Genomic DNA, 14,241 nt, shown 5'->3' with positions numbered 1-14,241 from the left:
CATTTTTCCTTTTCCTTCCTTACCTACACTGCCACAAAGGATAAGTTTTTCATTTTATTTATTTCCTTTTTAAACAGTGTTTAAAGTTATTATCATAAGTCTTTTAAATGTTGTACCGTATATATATATATATATAAAATTTTCTTAAACATGTATTAAAGAATATGGTTCTGACTCTTCGTTTTGTTTAATTCTATGTATGCTTATTTTGCTTAAATACACACTACATGTACATTTATTGTGTATTTTGGTCAATAAACACAATAAAAGTGAATTACAATTAAACTGATATTTGACTTTGTGTGACATTTTGTATATGAAACACAGGACTGACACATTTTGACCAATTTTTGACACTTTTTTATTATTATTTTTTGTGATTGCTGAGGATTTTCAGACATAGTTGAAATTACACAATTCAGCTTGTATGCCAGGTATAATATTGTTTACTTTTTAAAATAACAATTTTAACAATTAAATTTTTGTCAGATCAGACAAAGTTATCACACTATACCTTTCAACATTTACTTTCCATAAAAACGTGCAGAGCAATAGATAGCCAGTAAAATATTTTAGATCAGAGCAAAACTATAGAAAAATATACTACTATATAGGTTACATATATCATCACACTACACTATATTGCCAAAAGTTTGGTACACCCCCTTTTAATGTACAGGTTTGACTACATTAGTAATTTTCATGAGTTCAAATCTTAATATTTAAGCATATAATGATATTCTAGGGAACTGTGTGCTTCTATTTTTATAGCAACAGTTTGGACAGGACCCTTTTCTATTCTAACACGACAATGCCTCTGTGTATAAGGCAAGGTTCAAAAACAAAGGATTGATTCAGTCAGTGTGGAAGAATATCCCAATATTTTTGGCAACATCGTGTATAAACATTTTGGACTGATTTGGTTTATATAGAGAGAGTATGATGTGGCTGGAACTCAGACAGCATGACTTTATCATCCAGTCCACTAGATGGCAGCACTTACATCCTGTGGTCTTGACGGTTTACATTAACGAATAAACCGAACTGGTCTACTACTTCCTCATCACGCTTTGCGACATAATTTACAGATAAAATTAATACTTTCTAACAAACCGTATTTTCTGACCATTAGACATGTCTGGAATTCCGCCGGATTCTTGGCAACCCCCCACAGTATCGCTGGACACAACGTGAGTCGCAGAAGAGATAATAGATTTGTGAATGAATGAGTCACGTCTTGATAGCACACAAGTAACGTAAAGCTGTTATCATTGGTTTACCTGTTTAATTATTTATAGATGTAGAAAAGCATTAAACTTTGCCGCATGTTTGTATTAAACAAGTTAAAGATCTAATCACGTTGATCAATTGTGCTGGTAAGATTATTTTAGATCAGAGATGGTGCTGTGATACCCAACTCATTCGGTCTTTCGAACTGTTTCAAAATTCACGCGTTCAGTGATTCTTTTGCGTTGTGACGTAATTACATCGTCCCGTATTAATTTATATATATATGATTGTACATTTTAAGTTTATTTAAACTTTTTAATCACTAAAAGATGTTGCATGTCTTACATACAGAAACTAGATGATGAAGTGTGTTGTGAATTTCTATATTCTGCATGGCAAATACTACATTCACAAACAAAAATTAGCAAAATGTATAACTTACCAAAATGTGACCAACTTTTACTAGAAGATGAGTCACTGAAAAAGTCCTTGATGCTTATTTAAAGAAATAAAGAACCCCTATTAAACTTTAAGGAGAAATATTTACAGTGTAATACCCCTACGCTACATCCTTAAATATTACGGAATTTGAATGGAAAATTACGATTTTTTTTAATGTATTTAATTATTTCTGTCTTTTCAAAATTGTAATATTTAAAGGCATCATTACTTGTCTTTTATTAAAAAAAAATCTTTAAAAAATAATAATTTGCAGCTTATTATATAATTTGCTTAGCATATTACAACCAACACTCACTTTACATTGTCTTTCCAGGATGGGAACTATCGTTCTAGAATTGTACTGGAATCATGCGCCAAAAACCTGCAAGAATTTCGCAGAGCTGGGCAGAAGAGGATATTACAACAACAACAAGTTCCACCGCATCATCAAAGACTTCATGGTTCAAGGAGGCGATCCAACAGGGACAGGTGAGGATAAAAGCAATACTCCTCATTCAGCACTCCTTTTAGATACTTCATTTGACAGTTCCATAAGATGAATCACAGTACACTGATTTAAGTGGCTGTTGAGAAATGGCATAAAGGTGGTGAATGTTTTATCAAGCAAAACAATCTACTTTGTCATCAGTACAATGGACTTTAATTTTAATTTATTGTCATTTTGTAAAATGTATTTATATAAAATTTATTTTATATCTGCAGGTCGTGGTGGTGCATCTATATATGGCAAGCAGTTTGAAGATGAATTGCATCCAGAGTTGAAATTTACAGGTGAGTAATAGAACAAATAATGCATGAGTAGATTTAATAGTATTGTTAAAAGCACTGCTATTTATAAAACTATGAAAAGCTGCTCAGCAGATCCCACAAGTAGAATAAATTGCTAGGGAAATATTTTGTCAGTTCACAAATTTATGGCATACTTTTATATAAAAATAAATGCTGCATAAGAACTAGTTTACAGCTTATGATTTTATATTACAAATCAGCAAGTGCTTGATTTATTTATATATTTTGTAGGTGCTGGAATTCTCGCAATGGCCAATGCAGGGCCAGATACAAACGGAAGCCAGTTCTTCCTCACGCTGGCTCCCACACAGTGGCTGGATGGGAAACACACTATATTTGGACGGGTCTGCCAGGGCATTGGAGTTCTTAATCGCATTGGCATGGTTGAAACCAACAGTCAGGACCGCCCTATAGATGATATTAAAATACTCAGAGTGAATCTACCTAACTAAGACGTCTGCTTGCACAACGTTTTATGCCTAATTTTTTTGTACAGTCCTTTTATTACATTAAACTTTCAGAGTTTTCATAAGATATACTCTCTGCTCTTTTGAGTTCCCCAGTACAAACCCATGGCCACATGGTGGTGTCTTAACTATATGAGGTTCATTACAGAAAAATGTCTGTTTAATGTTTACATTCCTTTACATTACACCAAAGGACTCAGAAAGGTTAAGAATTATTTGGAGATGTAATTGGAGTTGACAATCATTATTTCAGCACAGTCACAATGCATTAGTTGCTCATAGATTTGAAATGCTTTCTTTGAAACCGAACAAGAGAAAACTTGATCATACAATTTCTCATATCAAATATAGAAATAAAACATACCCGTGGCACAGCACAAGGTCACCAACAGAATATGCAATCATAAATCATGTCCTTTCTAACTCCTGGCAATGATGCTAATTATTAAATATTTAATATTTAAAACTGTATATTGAGTAAATGTTAGGTGAAAAGCTTTAAAAAGGGTTAAACAGAAATAGCATACACAACATGACTTAGCAGTGACTTTTTATTTGGCAGAACAACATCAGATGGTACCTATATCACCATAATCCCAGTTTTCTGGACAGATGTTTTATGATCCTAGACTTCAAAGGATTTTTACGGAAAACCCACATTTCAGAATGCAGCTATCCTGGATTAAGCTTAATCTGTGTCTATGGAAAAAAAGTAAACAAAGCCATAGAGGTTATAACCCACAAAATCCTATTATTGTTGGAGCCTAAAAATGGGTGCTTGTTGCCTATGAGTAGTATAAATTACTTGAAAGCATTGCTTTTTATCATCTGGAAGATTGGGAAAATGATCAGACAGAAAGAAAAATCATTTCTCTCCTCAATCTGTAAATTGTCTCTCTAAAATGCGCGAAACACATTTCTATATAAATAAAGATATGTATGATTTACAGACTAATCTGAAGGATGTTAAAAAGATTCTTCCACTACATATTCTAATACATGTTTACTTTTTTTACATTTATACTGTTTTTGTTTTAAATGTATAATAAATCTAAAAAGATACTAGAATACGAGTTTTAAACTACTATAAAGACAACATACTACAAAACATACAACTATAAAAATACATATATCTCCCTGTCCATGACTTGTATTTTCCAGAAACCTTGGTACTGATCAAGCACATTTTACATAATGCCTTCAAGGTATGTGAAAGACTGTATATCACTGAAAGAAATATCAATACATCTCTTACCATGGATCCCATAAAAACAATGCCTGAAGGCTCAATTTATCTCATAGCAGGTTAACTTGCATGAGAAAATCATAGAGAAAATCTCTAATAAACTGTCCCCTCAGAATACCCAACTGTCAAAATGCATGACTGCTTTGTTCGTCATGGCCGCTTTGCTTTAAGGCAATACATACTTATGTACAGTATGTGTTTGTATGGTAAAAGTATCTGCCTCTGTAAAAGCAAGATTCAGTGTTTGCTATGAAACAAATAATCATTGCTTTTTAAAAAAAAAAAAAAAAAATAGTAAAAAGGTGGGCTCACAATCAGCAATAGTAGATTACTAATAGATAACAGTCCATAAATGTTTTATATAAAACAAGGCACTATTTACTTTATGCAGAAGGAAGGATATATGCAGTTGTGTCCGCTGTTGTCTTACTTTTGCCTTTTTAATCTATTAGTTAATTAAAACTTAATACATTTTCCCATTAGGACTAATTGACTGAACTGCTATTTAATATATAGGTACAATTGACATAATGGCAGTTGAACATTAAAGGTTGTCTGGGGTCTTTTCTCTGTCTGTACAGGATGACAGAGTATAATGATGTGCCGAGGGTCTCTGAGGCTGAGGTAGATCCTCTGCTGGAGTGCAAGCCAACTGGAGACGCTGAGGGCAACACACACAAAACATTTTTCAGAAATGAAAGAAATTCATTCCTGTTGTGAAACAATTGTTGCCTGCTGGTTCTGTTAACAGTTTCAGAAACATTTCCAGACATTAACATTTTCAATAAAAAAGCATTTCTTTTTATTTTTTTCTTAACAACACCTACCTCCCAGAAAGTCCCTTTACCCATGTAGAGTTTGTAAATCATGTTAATGGGGATGAGAGAGAGAGAGGATGCCGCGAGGAACCAACCAAGACCATATGCCCACCACGGATACATATATGTGTTATTAAACTTCAGGGGACTGGACTTGACCAGAGAGAAGATAAAGGTGCCCTACAGGACATAAGTGACAAAAATGTAGTTTCATTCTTTTGTTTGCTTTTTACATATGGTGCAAATCAAATGTGTTCCCATTTTACCCTGTGATAGAAACAGACTTACTATGCAGACAGAGGGGGTGACATAGAGCCAGCAGTACTTCATCATGGGCCAGGGTTTGTAGCCAATCATGTCTTCTATGTTCTCATAGAAACGGTCAGCACCTGGAGAGAATATGCACATAAACCCAATGAAATAGTAAGTACAGTTTAAGGCATATTTAAGTGTGGGCTACTCACCATATACCCAGCCAATGGCCACAGACTGACATGTAGCCAGGAACAGGAGAGTGGCTCCACTACACACGTAATGATCAAACAACTGAATGATGTACAGACCACCCTGTGAAACAGAAAGTATGATACTTAGAAAAGCAATGATATTTTAAAGAACAGTATGCAAAGCCATAGACTGTACATGTTTGATCTCAGTGTAACATAAGTGAATTGCAAATCTGAGCTGATTTAGGGATGACTGTAAGGTTGCTTGTTGATTTTTAATTTATAAGCTGAATTGTCTTGGGCCCACCTCTGTGATCATGAAGAGGCCCATCAGGTAGCAGACCAGGCAAATCCCTAAAAGCAGCAGCTCTCTTCTAAAGCCACGTCTCAACACCGTGTGGGGGATGTTTTTTGTTGATGTTGTTATTATGTTCATTCAGTCAAACTGAGTGAGTGAAAAAAAAGGAGGTTGTTTGGTGGGGAGGCAGGAACAGGGGGAAGAGCAAAGCAACAGATGTTAGGTTAGGCTAAGAAAGAGAAGGAGGTCTAACCTGGCTGTCCAAGCCCAAGAGGATGATCATGATAAAGAAACACACAGCCCAGAACTGAGGCAATGGCAACAATGTCACCGCCTGAGGGTACACTATAAACACCAGTCCTGGACCTGACGACAGCCAAGGGAGGAGGTACAATAACCAAGACCACCTAAAGTATCTTATAGTATCCATACATTGCCCCTTCCATTACTTAGCGATCAAATAAATAATGGGATGTGAATTAAAACCCAGTAGGATAACAAATAAAGGAGTCTGCCTTAATTTGTTTGATTATTAAAGACCATTAGCATAGGCAGTGACAATTATGTATTAAAACAAAAAAAATGTTATTCCATTCAAATTTTTATGTTGGAATATATTGCTCAAAAAAAGAATAAAAAAAGTTTTTCTTACCAGACTCGGCCACAAGGGATATGTCCACCCCCTGCTCCTGTGCCATGTGTCCCAGAACAGAGAAAATGGCAAACCCACCTAAAAAACTGGTTCCGCTGTTCAGCAAGCACAGGTAGAAAGAGTCCCTGTAGGAACATTTTTTAGAAAAGCTCAAATTAATCAAAAATATTGTGTCTTTTGTGTAAAAATTGTAAAATAATGTGTAATATTTGATATATATATATATATAGAGAGAGAGAGAGAGAGAGAGAGAGAGAGAGAGAAAGAGATGAGAGAAAATATCCAATTTCAGAACTTCAGATTAAATTAATCTCTTTTATCAGTTCAAATAAAATATTATACTTCATATTATGCACACTCACCTATAACAGTTATTGTTATACTTATTATAGCTTCCAAGAGAGCTGAGGTATCCAAGACATATGGCGTAAGAGTAAAAGATTTGAGTCCCAGCATCCATCCATACTACAAAGACCGAACGAGCGATACAATTCAGAAAGAGCAACATAAAAAACAGGATAGCAAAGACGAAAAGAAAAAAATTAGATGGTTAATTAATTAATTAATCCAGATTTTCAGTAAACCATTCTAGGCCTTCAATTGCCTTTACCTGCGGGTCAGCTAGCCGTGTCAGATCTGGGTACATGTAGTAGTGGATGCCGTTGACGGCACCAGGTAAAGTGACCCCTCGTAACAGCAGTATCAGGAGCATAACGTAAGGGAATGTTGCTGTGAAATAGACTGCCTATAAATATAATAAACATTTTAGTTAGACTTTTAATTGAAAGTAATATACAGTACCTGGGTATTGCATGCTAATGTTTCCTGATACTGGTAATAAAAAGATTTGAAATATTCACATATTTAGGCCATTTGCAGGACATTTTGTCATTATACGCTCTTAGCTTTTTCTTAACAGGTAATACGAATGTGTACAACCTTCCCAGTAGATTTCACGCCTTTCCAGATGCAGAAGTAGATCAGGATCCAAACAAGTAGGAGAATAAGAGCCAAGTCCCACCTTACTGTGCCCAAATGATGTATTCCACTGGACAGTTGCAAAACTCTGTGACTGAACACACAGAAAGCATTTGAACAATATAATAAAACAGTGAGTTGGCTGACTTAAATAGATTAACTGCTATATATGTGAAATGATAGACACAAGCAAATTTCTTATGTAGATTAACTGCTATATATGTGAAATGATAGACACAAGCAAATTGTTATTTTATTTTCAGTGTATGTTCATTGCATTTTTATTTAACTCACCGCCAGAATTCCATCACAGAGGAAGAAGCATTAAGAGGAGACATCCACCCTGAACTAGAATTCTTCCCAAGCACAGTACAAGCATCTAACAACAAGGAGATATTAATGGATGAAAGTATATAACATAGTATTAACAATCATGAAGAAGCCATATACCCAGACCTAGACTGATGAAATTTATCAAAACATCTGGTTCATACATAGTAGATAAACAAGATTCTATACATATCCTACTCTATTCCTGGCATAAGCATCAATGTTTGGTAAAAGAGGGTGCAAAGGGAAAAAATACATTATCTAATAATATAAGTAGTTGCAGTGTGTGTACTGACACATTTAATATAAACAATGTAATCACAATCAAAAAAAATCACAAACTTGCGTGAAAATGCTAGCTATGACAACTCGATTTAATTCCTCCAGAACATACTGGAATTAAAATGTCCTACTTTGACTAGATTTTTTTAAAAGAAAAGATGAATGTGCCAGCAACCCATTAAAAAACCCAATATAATTGTGATTCAAGACCTACAAACATTCATACATCTGACTTTTAACCAAATGTACCTGTGTTCCACAAATTGTTGCAGCTGGCCCAGGGCAGTTCCACACTGAAGGCTGAGAAAAGGTACAGGAAGGCCCAGACTATGATGATGATGTAGGTAATTGAGCCATATACAATAATAATTTGACTGGCATAACCCATTCCTGAAAAAGAGAGCTTTGTTAACACTGAATTTTTAAACAAATGTTGCCTTATTTTACTTGCCAATAAATTGAAATCATATAACATACAGTATACACAATAAAAATATTCATACAACAGCAGAAGTTTGTAATTACAAGCCACAAAATATTTAAAGGGGTCATATGATGCTGCTAAAAAGAACATTATTTTGTGTATTTGGTGTAATGAAGTGTGTTTATGTGGTTTAAAGTAAAAAAAAAACCACATTATTTTCCACATACTGTACATTATTGTTTCTCCTCTATGCCCTGCCTTCTGAAACGCATCGATTTTTACAAAGCTCATCACACTGAAAAGCAAGGTGTGCTGTGATTGGCCAGCTATCCAGCGCATTGTAATTGGCCGAATGCCTCAAGCATGTGACGGAAATTTTATGCCTCTTAACATATTGTGATGCCTTGTCCGGCCGGAGTGACGAGAAAAAAACATAAAACCCATTATAAACGTGATATAAACATGATTTCTAGTCATGTTTTCTTTTGGAAGGCAAAAACAAAGTAGTTTTGCTTTCTCAACGAAACAGTGTCACATACCGCAGCCTTGAGTGAGCACAGGCCGGAGGCCAAGATTGAGACGCGGATGGCTTGAGTGAGCAGAGGCCGGAGGCCTAGAGTAAGCCACGGTCTAGTGTGAGCCACGGCCGGCTTGAGTGAGCAGAGGCAGGCGGATTGAGGTGGATTCTACGAAGGAGCATACCTTGGTCTTGCGGCAACCACATGTGACAACCCTGGGCTGGACTCCGCTTCATCCATGGTGAAAGCCCATTCTGCGATCCACAGTGCAAAGCTGATGTATTTCCTCAGCGACCAGCACGGATCAGCCCCAGGCATGACGAAGCGGTTATCGTCCTCTTTTGGAAGGCCAAACAAAGTAGTTTCGCTTTCACAGTGAAACACACAGCGTCTATACTACATGGTGGCAGCGGCAACAACAATACTACAACGAGAATAAAAGGTACGCCTTCTTTCTTTGCGTGAACATCTGGGTGGCGTTATGCAAATCTTCCCACATACTGACGTAGATATGTGGGTGCATGTTAGAACAAGCCTTTTCAGGGGGGCGTGGACGAGTGTTAACTTTTATAAAGAATATCTCTTTGAAATTGAGACTTTAGTCTTTGCAACTTTACAGACCTTCTTTATTCACCAAGAGCTTGTAACACTCCAAAGAGAAAGGAAAATTTGAAATCGCATCATATGACCCCTTTGAAAATGCGGAATATTAACTATATGCTACCAACCTTTATTCATTTCAAAGAAACATAACAAATATTTATTTTCACTACATTTTAAGAAGCGTCACATAATGCATACAAATTGAGAAGTGAGCAACCCACCTTCAAAAAGAGGACAGATCTTTCTCCAACATGTGATACCTCCCTGACTGGTGTACTGACCCAAAGATGTCTCAAGCACAAAAAGCGGGATACCACAAGTGAGCAGGTACAGGACATATGGAATGAAAAAAGCCCCTAAGGATTTAAGAGAGTCGTTAAAATATTATATACTATATATTATTATATTATATTATATTATATTATATTAATTATATTATATTATATTATATTATATTATATTATATTATATTAAAAATCAATAGAATTGTATTAATAATAGATAGATAGAATATTGTTTAGGAAAAAAGTTCCGGTTTTATGATCAATGTTACCCACCTGCAATACCGATGCAGTTCACATAGAAAGGTGTAACTGATTGTGAATGTTAACTGGCTTTATAATATAATAAATAAGCACAGGGATTTATTTTAGTATATGTGCAGCCAAAGCAAGCACACACAGGGATTTATATTTGAACTAACAAACAGATGGTTTATAAATAATGCTTCTTAATAAATTCAGATTATGTAGTCCCTTAGTCACACATAAAATTAAAACCATAACCAAACCTATCATAAACTATCTAAAGTATTGTCCAAAACTACTTACCTCCTCCATTTTTATAGCAAAGATATGGGAACCTCCAAACATTTCCAAGCCCTATGATGGCTCCGGCCACAGTCAGCAGAAATTCAATCTTGTTTGCCCATTGGCCTCTCTCTTCGGGACTTAAATCAGCCTGTTGGTTCCCTGTCCGCCCGGTGGAGGAGCCTGCCATACTCACAGTGTTTATGCCTGTCTGTCGGCGCTTAAGTAGGTGTGTGTGTATGATATCTAAGAAGGGTGCTTGTGTAGCGTGATTCTTTACCACAGCTTTTAAGCATTACCGGGGTGGGTGGCGGGTGATGAGGCTACCAGGTGTTTTTATCCTGAGGGCAAGAGTAGAGATGTGTTAACTTGCTCTTCCACTTATTTATTAGTTCTGTGACTACAGGCGTTTTTAAAAAAAAAAAAAAAAAAAAAGGTTTCTTCTCAGCAGTCATCAATCATGCCGTGACCTGTGCAGTTCTTCCAGTGCCCTTTACTCAGCTTCTGGTTATATGAGGGATTGATCTGCTTACTCTAGTAATCTGACAGCTGCTAGCCATTATCTCTGTACTTTCGTCTGTGTTCAGTAATTTCTGAGATTTCTTAGCAAATTTTACACTTTGATTATAACTAGAATGTTCTTAAAAATGTACTATTTGATTTCTCTTTATAAAAAAGTTCTACCCCTAAAATCATTTTAGACCAGCAGAACTTTATACTTCCTATACTGTTGGCTAAAATGAAGGTTAAATAAACTTAAAAGTAAAGTAGAAATATAAATATCTATCTCTTATAGAAACATTACAACTGTATCCTGAGTCCTGACAGAAGGAATTTCACAATAGAATATTCTATGTTGGTACCATAAGATTTTAATAATATTATTTACATTTAATTTTACAAAGTAATTGCGTTTAAAATCCCAATATTTCACAACTATGATAAATCAGCTTTGACACATAATAGCAAAGAAATTGTTTGGGATTTGTGTATGTTTATCTAACAAATAAGAGGTGTTTTTTGAATTTACTCTGAATGAAATATTAAGGTGCTGTTTTTTCCTACTGCCATTTAAGGAGTCTAATATGAGGAATGTCATTTTGATTTAGACTGTGTTAATGGCATCTGTTCATTGCTTTCATGGGAGACATTCATATCTAAGAAGTGCTTGGTTATTACTATAAGCTGCATTAGCAAGGTCAAGATGGCCTTGTGTTAAGGATAAACTGCTCGAAAATATGATTTAATGCATAATTTAATAATAGTAAGGATCATAAATGATGCAAGCTTTAAGTTCTCATACTATCTTGGATAACTTATAGTGTTTTTATAACTTAATTTGACCTGTAAACTTGCTCTGCAACCTCTTTGTCTCTGTTGTCTTGACTCCGCCCTCCTTACAAAATTCATGCTTATATCATCTCAATAAATGACTAACAGGAACATTACACAACAGATTTTATAACACAGCATTGAACTGTTTTTTTTTTTTTTTTATCTGTTATTTAAGAGTTGAATCATCTGAGTGATTACAGATTCTTTGGAATGCCTCTTCCCATTTTTCCTGCTGGATTAGTTGAAAGATGAGAAGGCACTGTAGATTAGATACATTAACTGAATGACATTTATTAATTGATGTATTGTATAAGCCAGTACAAAATGTCTCTTAAATATTTTCTATAAGTAAAAATGTGATGAGAAAAATGTCTTAAAATTGCCCACTAGGCAATCAGATTAAATTAAATTCAAGGTATTTCAAGTATTTCATATTAAAATAGTATTTCATTAATAAACAATACAACTGTTATCTATATATCAGTGAAATCATAATAATCATTCTATAATTTGTGGTAGTTTATTACCAGCATTTTGATTTAAACACAATAATGTAATCCTGTAGCTTTACACAGTGTCAAATAGATCAACACTGATAAGCAAAAGGTGAGTTTTGTATGAAAATGATTTTAGGATTGACAATTTAATTACACTTAATTACATCAAGTGTATGAACATTTTTCAACACCTTTGGCAAATTCTTCTAGAATTACATTAGCCATACCTGTCAATTTTTATGATGATATTTTGCACAAGTTCTGCACAGTTAAGTCTTACTCAGCATAGATGTCAGAGCACCTGACTGTAGTGCAGTACCAACTTCTATATTTTCTTTTTAAAATTAAAAAATAGAAAAAAACGGTAAATTATTATTTGTTGCAATATTTTTACATTATAGTTTGTACAATTAACAAAATATTAATGAATCAGAATTTGGTCAAATAGAATTATCGCTCTAACTATACATCCATTTTATTTTGCCTTGTATATACACATTGTTAAGACAATTGTACACATCCTCAGGAGATGATGAATCAGCCTACAGAGATGAAGTCCAGAAACTAGAGGAGTTGTGCTCTGTAAATAATTTGTCCCTGAACTCCTCTAAGACAAAAGACTTCATTCTTGACTTCAGGAGTCGCCATACTGAACCAGCCCCACTCTACATCAATGGGGAATGTGTCGAAAGGCTCCACACCTTCAAATTCCTGGGAGTCCACTTATCCATCAACATGTCTTGGTCTGCTTATACCTCAGCAACGATCAAAAAGGCACAGCAACGGCTGCACTTCCTCAGAGTGCTCAGGTAGAACAACCTAGAGTGTCAGCTGCTGGTGTCCTTTTACCGCTCTACCATAGAGAGTGTGTAAGTGTACTGCATTTCAGTGAGGTACTCCAGCTGCACTGCAGCAGACAAGAAAGCCCTACAAAGAATAATCAACACAGCCCAAAAAATCACTGGCTGCTCACTACCCTCCCTGGAAAGCATTGCTTACTACCATTATCTCTCAAGGGCCAAAAACATCATCAAGGACACATCCCATCCAGGACACCACCTGTTTAATCTTCTGCCCTCAGGCAGGTGGTACAGATCCTTAAGAGCAAAAACCACTCGCTTACAGAACAGTTTCTTCCCAGTTGCTATCAGGACTTTAAACTCATAAATGCACTAATGCCAAATACTGTTCCAACCATGTTATAACTGCAGTCACTTATTTCATTTACATCTCTTCTGTCTATACTGATGCTATACAACATGCAGTATACAACATATATGTCAATCTGCAATACCACTGGCTGTACACTTTATTTATCAGAACTTTAAACAAATGCACTAAATAATATATCAGTTAAAATTACCATATCTGGTTACTAAATGTGAAAAGCTATATCTGCAGTAAGCTGCAATAATACATGTGCAATAATATACACTATATGTCAGTTGTGCAGTACTATATCTAGTCACTAAATCTCTACAGTTACTCATTCCATTTAAATTGTACTTTTGTATAAACATACTGTGCATATCAATGTGAAGGCCAATGTGCAATACTATAAATGGTCACTTTACTCAGATTGCTCAGTGTGAATATCATGACTCAGTCACTTGTTGTATTTATTTGTAAAACTGTACTATACAGTCTTATAGTCTAATTTATTGTCTGTGGTCATATGTTTGTTTTTCTAACACCAGTCAGGAGCAGTGCTCCCAATTTCATTGTATGCAGAAAAAAACAATGCCAATAAAGGCAATGAATTTAATTCAATCCGATCATTAGACATAATATCATATTAGCCTGAAGTGCATCTTGACATTTTTAGTTCATGTTTTGTTTTCCTTCATTCTCTGCAGTTACAAGAGGTATAATAGTAAAATATGATAATAAAAACAATCATTAAAGCCTATTTAGTTTGTATCCCCAAAGGATTTAAAACAAACAAACCAATCATCATGTTTCTTGTTTTGGTGGTTTGTTATGTCAATATGAAACAGTTAAATATGATACAGTTAAAGAATTGGTACTTTGTTTAAACATACTTAACTGTTACAGGG

General features: G+C 35.0%; 2 protein-coding genes across 2 annotated transcripts; one reads left to right on the top strand and one right to left on the bottom strand.

Moving 5' to 3' along the window:
- The first annotated feature begins 973 nt into the window (after nt 1-973).
- Nucleotides 974-3,015, top strand: ppil1 (peptidylprolyl isomerase (cyclophilin)-like 1). The gene is made up of 4 exons (XM_042726258.1): nt 974-1,190; nt 2,006-2,160; nt 2,395-2,463; nt 2,713-3,015. Exons 1-4 carry the CDS (start codon nt 1,135-1,137, stop codon nt 2,931-2,933), a joined length of 501 nt encoding a protein of 166 aa, XP_042582192.1. The 5' UTR covers nt 974-1,134; the 3' UTR covers nt 2,934-3,015.
- Nucleotides 3,016-3,485: 470 nt separating this feature from the next.
- On the bottom strand, nt 3,486-10,911 carry slc6a11a (solute carrier family 6 member 11a). The gene is given in 14 exon segments (XM_042726262.1): nt 3,486-4,855; nt 5,022-5,192; nt 5,301-5,401; nt 5,477-5,579; nt 5,766-5,903; nt 6,010-6,122; nt 6,409-6,533; nt 6,771-6,874; nt 7,019-7,153; nt 7,348-7,480; nt 7,681-7,765; nt 8,248-8,388; nt 9,765-9,899; nt 10,374-10,911. Coding segments are annotated over 14 exon segments (1,770 nt in total). The 5' UTR covers nt 10,543-10,911; the 3' UTR covers nt 3,486-4,738.
- Nucleotides 10,912-14,241: the final 3,330 nt, after the last annotated feature.

This window comes from Cyprinus carpio, chromosome B6 (genome assembly GCF_018340385.1).
Source record: "Cyprinus carpio isolate SPL01 chromosome B6, ASM1834038v1, whole genome shotgun sequence".
NCBI classification, from domain to species: Eukaryota; Metazoa; Chordata; class Actinopteri; order Cypriniformes; family Cyprinidae; genus Cyprinus; species Cyprinus carpio.
This window is presented reverse-complemented; position numbering and strand designations above follow the sequence as displayed.

What these genes read in the sequence shown, in the direction of transcription:
- ppil1 (XM_042726258.1), top strand. Translation starts at nt 1,135, where the DNA reads ATGTCTGGAATTCCGCCGGATTCTTGGCAACCCCCCACAGTATCGCTG. An exon ending in AGGCGATCCAACAGGGACAG is followed by an intron (nt 2,161 to 2,394) that starts GTGAGGATAAAA and finishes TTATATCTGCAG; the next exon opens with GTCGTGGTGGTGCATCTATA. An exon ending in TCCAGAGTTGAAATTTACAG is followed by an intron (nt 2,464 to 2,712) that starts GTGAGTAATAGA and finishes TATATTTTGTAG; the next exon opens with GTGCTGGAATTCTCGCAATG.